This window comes from Amphibalanus amphitrite, unplaced genomic scaffold (assembly GCF_019059575.1).
Source record: "Amphibalanus amphitrite isolate SeventyFive unplaced genomic scaffold, NRLGWU_Aamphi_draft 000071F_arrow, whole genome shotgun sequence".
Lineage (NCBI taxonomy): Eukaryota > Metazoa > Arthropoda > Thecostraca > Balanomorpha > Balanidae > Amphibalanus > Amphibalanus amphitrite.
Window position 1 is genome coordinate 285,363 of NW_024881567.1, and position 10,603 is coordinate 295,965.

Below are 10,603 nucleotides of genomic sequence, written 5' to 3' on the forward strand. Positions count from 1 at the left end.
CGGCAGATAGACATTTCGACAAATTCACATTTCGGCAAATTGACGTTTCGGCAAATTTACATTTCGACTAATTGACATTTCGGCAAATTGACATTTCGGCAAACTGACACTTCGACTAATCGACATTTCGGCATATTTGCATTTCGGCGAATAAGCATTTCGGTAAATTGACATTTCGGCAAGTTGACATTTCGCCTTTTTGCACGTCGGCAAAAAGGCATGTCGGCAAATCGCATTTCGACATTTAGCATTTCGACTGTTTGACACGTGGGCAAAAAGCACATCGGCAAAATGACATTCGGCGAAATGACATTCGGCAAATCGCCTTTCGGCAATTTGTGCGGACACCGTTTGGGGCAGCTGTACCAAAACCCAGAAGCGCAGGCTGCAGAAGTTTATAAACTTCGCCGTTCGAATAGTGACAGGCCTAGGTAGTCACGAGAGGGTTTCGGGCGTACTCCGCGACCTCGGCTGGCGCGCCATAGACGTCATGATCGCTGAGCGCGACCTTTATGCTATGTTTAAGTTCATTCACGGCATAGACGCGCCAGAACTGCGGTGTTCGCGCGTCGTCAGTCGTTCTGATGTAGCTGCGCGCAGCACTAGGGCAACCGATGATGGACAGGCCACCAATGGACTCGGGAAGACCTTCCGAATCGAATGATATGCCATATGATACCCTTTGCCAGCTTCGTGACCTGAGGGGCTCTGACCTGACCTTGTCAACTACTTAAGTTGACCTCACCCTAGCAAAAAGTATACCATTCGATGCACCTGAGCTAGGCGAACACAATGATGCCAAAATCGCGGCTCTGCGGCCATTTTTTGCGAAGTTATTTACTAAAAACCGAACCCGTAACTTCAGTCACGTGACCTGACCTCAGACGCTACCGGTTAACCTGTTAATCAGGTACCAATCGCTGCGACTTGTAACGGCACACACGCTCGTTTTTTCCCGCGAGGCTCTAGCTCTATTAGAAGCGAAACGGCGTGCTGGGGTCGTATCAACCCCTCCGAAACCCATTTTGTTTGCGGGAAAATGAGGAACTTATAGAAAGAACACCTTTCTAATTTTTTGCATGTCGATTTGCAATGACATGAAGATTATTTTGAAAAAATAAAAATGTGAAAAATTTTGGTCCCAAAAGTTATTAGAGGCAAATGAAAAAAAAGATTAAGGTTTTTGCTCAACAATAAAAATTTTTCTTTGGAATTTTTAAATAGGAATATTAATTTTTGATTCATCGCAAGCTTAGTGCTGTTTACTTTTTGTTGGTTGCTTAACCCGTTCTTGAGTTATAGGCCATCAAACTCACCGTTACATACCGAAGTTAAAAAAATGTAATGCAATATAACTCAAAAAGTTTTGATCTGAGAAGTCTGATATTTTGCCAGGCGTCTTTGGGGCCTATGATTACCCCTAGGACCGATTTTCATTAAAATCTGAGAGATGAGGGTGACGGGCCTGGTACGATCTATCGTGGAATGCCCCAGCTGCTAAAAATGATGTGAACTGGGGATCCATGGAGCAGTGCCTTCACCAGAGTCAGAACCTAACATCAACATGGAACAAGATAACCATACTGATACATACCTTTTCTTATATTCTTGGTAAAAGATATTTGTTTTTAGAATTAAATTCATTAGTCCTTACAAATATTATCAACTATCCAAGGCCCCAAACGAGAAAACATTCAAAATCAAAATAGAAACATCAAAACTGTGTGAGGTCCACCAGAAATGTCGACACGATAGCAATGCAAGGACAAAACAGGCGTTAAATCACTGCAAAATTGTGTTGGGGTAAAAGTATTGCAAAATCGTAATGGCAATAAACTTTTAAGTAGGTACTGCAAGATTGCGATCATGACTTAAGTGCCAATTTATTAACACATAAAACAAACTACATTTTGTTGTTAGTACCTACACATAGAATAAATACCTACCAAGGGTTCTGAGACTTACCTGATTTCTTCCCGAACGTGTTTCAGAATTGTAACCTTTATGCAGTAGATTAGCGTGTGTAAGGCATGACCTATATGACGCTCAAATGCGCCATTTTCACATCAACACGGAATCATTGGCCTTGGAGAAGGGCATTGGTATTGACTCAGTTTTTTTTTGCCAGCTGCTGCCGTATGATGGCGCTAGTAGAGCGCTATATGTATAATACGCTCTGCTAGCGCCACCATGTGGCGCCAGTTGGCTAAAAATCTTATCAATACTACGGTTTCTGGAGAATGCCTTGGATTCATTTTTAGCTTTAGCCTTTATGGATTTATGCAAGGGCATGTTGGTTTTATGTGTTGTCTTCTGGCCATGATAGAAATCATTTCAAAGCTGTTTGAGTTATTAAATGCATTTGAATATCAAACATGAACTCTGATTTCCGGTGGGCATAGTGACTTTGGTATGTCAATGTCTTTGAAAAGGCAGGTGAGAATGCTACTGGGTCAGCCTTGCTTCAATTGGATTTGTGTCCATTTATAAATGGATTTCAGTCATACTTACTTACCTACATATGTTACTGGTATTTGATTTCTACAGCTCAAAATATTGCTAGGTATTGTACAGCAAACTGAATGGAAGTGATCCGTACGAACATTTGGTGAAATGTTTTCTGGATTGCTAGCACTTAGAACTTGTTTATTCTGTTGTAGGTGACAAGATAAGAAATTGAAGCAAGACTGACCAGTATGCTTTATAATAGGTAGCCCAATCTTCAGGAATATTAAAATTCAAAAGTGGAATTGGGACTTATGATTATGAACTGGAAACTGCATCAACTATGACTATGTTTGCCAAAGCATAAAAGATATTAATATTTACCATAAAGCACAGGGAAATGATAGGACCCGGTTGGACCCGGTCTAATATTTTGGGGGACCCGGTCTGGACCCGGATGGGTCCAGACCGGTTCCATAGACCGGGTCCCCGGGTCCACATTTTGCCACCTCTAGGGGAAGTTGGGGGAACGCCGAATACTTTTTTTCTGACGCCCGTAGCACGCAAGGTAGACAACATAAGCTATTCTTGTTGGCGTCATTCGAGAGGCCAGTCTTTTGTCTCTCAAACATACCAGGCGCATTTGATGAATTCGCATACCGTTAAGCGCAAAAACTAAAAATATCAAAGAACTGACTTTTTCGGCGTTGCCCCGGACTGCGGGGAAAGCCGAAAATGGGATAAATGATCTACGAGGAATGCAGACATTGATGTTTTGCCAATTTATCTCAAACTTTATCCAAAATTCATCAAAGCTGACACGCGTTTTAAGAGCTTGAGGACGCTTGGTGCACACTGGAAGTTATAATTGTGTGATATAATAAAAAAATGCTAGGTAAATCATTCCTTATAGGTAACAGGCCGTTGTGCCGGCTGAAAGTGTAATTTGTTTGACTAAAAATACGCGTTGCTATTCTACAGCAGTAAAGTCCACGTAGCGTGCTTTAACGTGCGTAATTGCACGTTTTCGGCATTACCCCAGCCAGCCATACTTTCATTTGCAGGCCCATAACTTTTAAACGTGCTGTATAAATTTCAAATAGGCAGCACACTTATGCAAAGACATGCTGAAGATTACTTGACCGAATTGGCCAGACAAACGGTAGCATAATGAGTAAGAAATGCAGCTTCAAAGGCGCATGTAGTACAAGGGAAACGTACCTTGAAAACGCTTTTGGCGCCCTCACAGCCGAAGTATTCCAAATGACAACTCGTAACAAACATGCGATAATTGTAGTCACTTAAGCTTCAGAGCATCACTGAGACGTGGCATCCATGTCGTACGGTTTTAGAAATATCTCGAATTTTGGCTTTGCCCCAACTCCGGCATTGCCCCAACTTCCCCTACTCTACACGTGAGAAACTCGTCATCTATGCATAGCTTTACGAAGTACGTCGCACTCACATCTATTTTAATCTGAGTTTTTTTAATATGCCAATGTTTTATCATGTACATTTGTATCCTGACGTGGAACACTGAAAAACCATTTTATGGATGTTTCCTTAATACACGAGCGAACGAACGAACAAACGAACGCTGGCAGGTGTCGCATTCATTTTACTTTACTCGACAGTGAACTTGAAATGATAGAGTAATTACTTACCTATACTGCAATTGTGACGTATAATGAAGGTCTGCAAGTCGGCCAAATTGCCCAACTAGCAGGGTTATTTGGCCGGGGGTGTGGGGCAATTTGGCCGGTGTTAGTTTGAGGCCGGGATTTTGTTGTTATAGGCGAGTCAGCTTCACATTCAGCAATGACGTGTGTCCTACGACGCATTTGACGCATTTCGGAGGTTGACTCAGCGGTCACAGGGGTCGAAAATAATCGAAATAGCGGCTCTAGATGCGATCACAGTTTTTTTGCGAATAACTTTTGAAGTAATCAAGCTAGGTCAAAACTAAAAGTAGCATCGTAATTCTCTCGTCAGTCCACATCGATACATATATGTGTTGACCTCTAGAGGTCAAGGTCAAAGGTTGACTTCAGGTCATGCTACCTCAAGTCGCTTGACCTCAAGGTCACGTAATTTCAAGGTCATCATGTAGATCATCCGATGCGGCTTGACGAGCTGAACACAATGAGACTATTTCCGCGGCTGTATCTTTTTTCTGTTAGGATGTATTAGCAAAAAACGTTTGGTTATCTTTGATGACGTCACAAGGCCTTACAGCTGTCCAATAGGAAATAAGGCATCAAGGTAGTCAAAGTTGCTCATGAATTATGTCATTTATGGTATAATTGACCATGACAACTCGGTCGTCCCGGCAAAGCGACCCTGAGCGCACCGGCCACGTTGCCCCGCTAGTCCCGGCCAAATAACCCCACATTGCTATTCTGAAATTGTTTGTCTATAACCCGCGCCCGGCTGGGGATCCTGGATTTCCACGCCCTGCTGGGGGGATGTTTGAACACCCCCCCCCCCTTGTAACTCGGCTCCTGGGCCACGTAGCGATACGCGGAAGGCGGCGTTCGAAAGAGCGTCAAAAATAATGACGAAATCACTTTGGTCAATTTTTTGGTCAGGTCAAAGGTCAGGTCACCAGAAGTCATGGAAGGCAAAATTTCGCCGATTTCCACGTCGAATGTCGAAAATTTCCAAGAAGCCAACGCATAACTCGGGAACCAATAGAGCTACAGCGCCGCGGAAAAGCGCATTCGATAGCCCTATCAACGCCCTTTCTGAGTAATTCTCTCATATTTGACTTAACTTCAACGGTTTTGCCTGCAGGGGGCAAAAACTGCAAAAATAGCCGATTTTTCGGAAACAGTTTTTCTGCAATAACTTTTGACCCAAGCCCTGTACGAGCTTACTTTTACCGGCATCGCGTTCCTCTCGTCAAGACGCATCGAATGAACTATAACTTGACCTTGAAAGGTCAACTTGAAAATTTGACCTTAGGTCAAGGTCATGACCTGACCGGAAAGGGTCATGTTGCATAGCAGTCGATCCGTATCGTCGAGCTGAACACATCTAAGGCGTTTTCATCGCTCTAGCATGCCTCTATCAAAAGTTATTTGCGAAAAACTGTTAGATACCATTCGTGACCTAAGATAACCTCAAGGGACAAACAAGGGTCACGGACGCCATTTTCATGTTCAGTGTGTCTAAACCACTTGTAATTCGGTGTTTGGGAGTGTTTATATTGTCTTTCGTCCAAAAGAGGCGCATTTCAATTTTCTCCCATTTCTCCCATAATGGGGAGGTCGCAAAATTGACCTGACCTTAGGTCATCGATATCAAAATTCTGAGATATACATTTTGTACATGCTATTGCTCTTAGCAATTGCTGAAAGTTTCAAAGCGATCGGTCACTCGGTGTAGCTATGACAGACATTGAAACTTTTTATGAGGTGAGGTCACTTCAAGTGACCTTGTGACCTGACCTTGAATGACCTTGGTCTGAAATTTTCACAACATGTGTAGAATTGATGTATGATAAGGTGTACCAAAAACGGCGGCGGCTTGAGATATTTGCGAAAAACCACAATGGGGGGTGTTCAAACACCCCCCCAGCAGGGCGCGGGATAAAGTCGTCATGGCTGTACGGAACTGAATGAAATTGCTCTTGGAACTGCTGAACACCCCTCTATAGTGTCGGAATTCGTTTACAGCCCAAATACATGTAGGTAGGTACTACATGTAGGTACTACATGTAGGTAGGTATGGTAACCATGTAGGTACTACATGGTTTACAACTTTTTAAGCAGATGTAAAAGTTGCCAGTTTCTAATGAAATTCACGTTTTATTTATTTTGAAGAAAACTATGAGGGGGAAGTTTTGACATTTGTCCTTGAGTTAGTTTTACCCATGAGGAATGAATAGAGACTCGAGTTATTTCATTCACTTTTATCAGATATTGTACGGGTGGGGGCGGCCAATTTACACCACCGGCCACACCACCAATTTACACTACGAATCAAACATGTTAATATTGAAGGTCACCTACAACATATAAAAATAGAAGCTTCAAAGAAGGTCTCTAGTGATATAGAGGACATATTAGAAAATCTTGGAGTGAGACCCATTCCTATATGCGGCGGCTGCCGTTGCGGCAAATGCATCACAGGCGAGCATAACTATACCTTGAAGGAAGAAAGAGAATTAGAGATTAGTGGTGTCAATCGGTTACCAAAATTTCGGTATACCGATTAGTGATGTCAATTTCAGAAATTTTGGAAACCGATACCAAACCGATACCGACCAAAACCACTGAGAGTATACCAAAACCAAACCGATTTTCAGAAATAGGGGAAAATACCGACTATAAAAGTCCATTTTTTTCAAAAGGCTCACGGCCCGAAGCATGTTTTTGGAGTTAACACGTGCGAGACGCAAGAAAACAACGCAAGCCGAGATTAAAAACTCGGCCATTTTAGAAGCTAGCGTAGTTGCATCGGAGCAATTTATTTTAACACTTAAATTGTGTCATATTTAAAAATGTTGGTAACTTTTTACATTTGAAACCATTTTTATTTTGCATTTTAATTTAACGTCACTCCTGGAGAAACCTTGCTTCGACAGCCCTTGACTTAAAAAAAAAAAATAGCAAGTGGCCAATCTTTGAACAACCAAGACAGGAAAATAATGGGTGCTTCTTTAGGGCTTGATAGCCAGAATTCTGAACGACAAGCTCATGGAAAACATGCCAGTCGTCAGCCGCTGAAGCTTGCGATGTTCTAGATTGATGTCTTACATTACGTTTCCGCGTGCTACGTGATAAGTTCAATCGTGTTTTTATTCGTCTTTCGAATCAGAGTAAACCAAACTAAGTTGTCGCATACCTGACCTTTTCAGTGCAGAAATCGATTGTTCAGTTTTGTGATGGATCGCCGGGTATCCTGGCCCATGTTTCCATTGTACTCTATAGAAATAAAAGTAAAACAAAATGCCAATCTGTGTGCTGTTTTCCGCAGGTCTTGAAACACTCATCCATATGATTATCTTTATCATCTGTTTCGTGCCTGTGGCCAGACGCCGTGAGGATGCTCGATGCATAATTCCTCATCATGAGCGGTGTGTACGTTTTTTTTCAAAACTATTGCCAACCGGAGACTAGCCGACCTGAGCCGACCACCCTTATTTCGAGGCGTGCCCTATATATGCAAGGCCTATATATGGCCTTGGGCGTGCCATGACGATGTCCGTTGATTTTTGTCAAAACCGCCACTTTGCACGTGACAATTATAAAATCCATTTTCGGGCCGTGCGCCTTTTGAAAAAAAAATGGACTATAGATACCGAATTCAGGGAATTATGAAAACAATTTAAATTTCAAAAAAAAAACATGTTAAGCATGGAAAGGCAATGCTTTAAAATAAGGCAACAAAAACAAAATCAGGCAATCTCTTATTTGCATTGGAAAAAAAACCTTTACAACTGTATCGTGTAGCTATTAACAAATATTCAGGTCAGTTGTTTGACTGGGATGTGAATTCAAGTTCTCTGCATGATGTGTTAGGGCAATAACTTGAACCATGAATCTCATTCATGCCAGAACCATCAAACGTTCTTTTTAAACCAAGTCATTCAATTCAAGTCCGGTCAAGGCAGTGTTAAGTGTGCTATCATTATCCAAAAATGGTGACCCAATTGACAATGATGGGCTATACCATTATATAATAATATAAATACAGTCTGTAAGGTTGTCCAGACTAATTGTGCCCCTATTTGTATGTACGGCCTGGGCTGGAGCATGTACTGTTGGCACTTGGCATGTTTGCACGTTCGCTTTGGATTAATCTGGCATGCTAAGCGAATGCGATGGCGGCGCCTTGCATTGCTTGCATGGGGTGGTTGGCATTGTTGGGAAGTGTTCTAACTATCTGTTTGTCCCGCTTTGCCCACAGCGTCGACTGGGTTGAATATACTTGTATTTCTGAGTGAACAGTTTCTCACAGTACAAATAAAATCCATGATACCTTCAGTTGAACCCAAGTTGCGATCATTAGACGATACTGACGCAGCCAATTTTTATTCATTAACAAATGTTTGACACAACAAAACTTGATAAATAATTACTTACGAGGCATGCTGATAGATAGCAGACACCACAGTGATAATATCGCGATGAAAGTTAACATTGGGCAATACTGACAAAACACAATATGTCCCGGTATCCTGCATCCTAAATCTGCACCTAAAAGCAAAATATTTCGTTTTATATTTCCACGTGACGCATTTATTTTATATCACTCCAAAATGATCATCCGGTACAAATAGGACGATGTGTGAAGAAATGTTAATATTTTATTCATCTGCGACATATATTGCGCGGCAACACTTGTGTATATTCATTTCCCTGATGACGATCAATGTTGAGCGAAAGCTTAGATAAATGTAACAGCGAACGAATTATGCACTAACTTTAACTTACATCCTAATGAGTAGCCCATTTAAGACAGCCTTATTCCCGATCGCAGCCATTGCTCCTTTTGGTGGGTTACTTTTCATTTTGAACGATGAACAAAGAAGTACGGTCTCGAAAATGAAACAAAAAGGCTGGTTAACACCGTATGTCTGATATCCGCAATGTCTCTGATGTCCGGCTGTCTGGGATATCTGTCTGATGTGCGGAATGTCTTTCGACTGCAGGGCGACTCGGGCGGCCCGCTGATGCACGTCACCAATGGAGTCGTCTATCAGGTGGGCGTCGTCTCCTGGGGCATCGGCTGCGCCAAGCCAGAGTATCCGGGCGTCTACACGCGGGTGGCTTCGCTCAGGAGCTGGATCGAGCGCAACCGGGAGGCCTACTGAGAGCTGCAGTGGCGCCGCGCTAGCCGCGCTAGCCGCCGCGGCGGCTGCACCGTGCGACGCTCGTGCCGCGGCCGGCCACCGGGCTGCCGGTGCTCGGCACCTTTTGCACGTAATTAACACAACAATGTTCGTGATAGTGTGGGCAAACTCAGCAGCTCGGCATACTGCATTATGCTGTTGAAGAGTTGTTGTCCGAGGTCCGTCAAACTGCAGCTAGTTTGTCAGAGTGCGTCTATATACATAAGTGTAAATATACATAGGTGTACTTGTTCCTGAGAATCGTATAAATCACTCGTTTACTACGCCATCCGGCCCGGAGGACCAGAAATGTTCGTGCGTGCTCGCGATCGTTCACTTGTTCTCGAACTCGTTCTCTTTCGTCACCCGGAGGACCATTGATCGTATATGTAAAAGTCTATTCTTGGTTGATAGCAAAACGGGTAAAAGACGGCGGTCACAGATGCAGCGCATTCGTCGTTCTCGGCACGTCGTTCACCTGAGGCCGCGTCGGCCACGCCGTATGACACCCACGGTATATAGAGGACTATGTAGGTAAAACCGGTTTGCCGCCGGAGCACTAAGGTATTTTGACCACTTTCTTCAGCTGGCGTTTAAGAGCCAAAAACGAAAAATATGCGACATATTTGGGCCATATCAATTATGCATTTATTAATTTGAAATGCATTAGCAGAGAGAAGCCGACAAGTTAATCTGTATGCTAATAAAGGAAATAAAATCAAGCCATTCGCAACATTTTTCCCAAAACGATTATTTCAAGTTATAGCCGTTTCTTACACATATCTCTTTTTTGTGTTTTTAAATATTTAGATTAAAAATAAATCTACAAAATATCTACAATTAGTGCTTTTAAAGACTTGCTCAGCTCCATCAGTTCATATTGCGTGCTCGCGTGCTCGCTTGATATGGCTTGAGCCATCGTATTGGCTCAAGCCATATCAAGCGAGCGCAATACAAACTCGAGCACCATACAGCGCAGCGGTCCCCAACTCACTGCTCGCCCAGTCCACCCGAGCCGCCGCCACGACGGCCCCCCGCAAGTAGGCAGCCCGCACTGCACCGACAGCCGCGGGCGGCCCGGACCGGCCAGCAGCCGGCGGGCGGCAAGTCGCGGACGGCCGCACAGTGTGGCCAAATACCAGTTTAGCGCGAATTAAATCCCAGCGCTGCTCAGTTCCGTTGAAAATGGTTCCCTGGTTTCAAAATTGACACTTAAACCTATGTGAGACCTTTTACGATGCATTATAAATGCTTGCTGACATATTATGGCATAGTTCCGCCTCTAAAAGTAAGGAGAACTAGCTTACGACGGGTGATGTG

The 10,603-nt window shown here is 43.3% G+C and overlaps 1 protein-coding gene across 1 annotated transcript in view; it reads left to right on the forward strand.

Annotated features, from left to right (window-relative positions):
• The window catches only part of LOC122379085 (serine proteinase stubble-like), a 233,830-nt gene extending 224,296 nt beyond the window's left edge, over window positions 1-9,534 (forward strand). Inside the window, exon 8 of the mRNA XM_043361016.1 lies at window positions 9,104-9,534. Within this exon, the coding sequence (XP_043216951.1) occupies window positions 9,104-9,265 (162 nt within the window). The 3' untranslated portion in view covers window positions 9,266-9,534. The remainder of the gene's footprint in view (window positions 1-9,103) is intronic.
• Window positions 9,535-10,603: the final 1,069 nt, after the last annotated feature.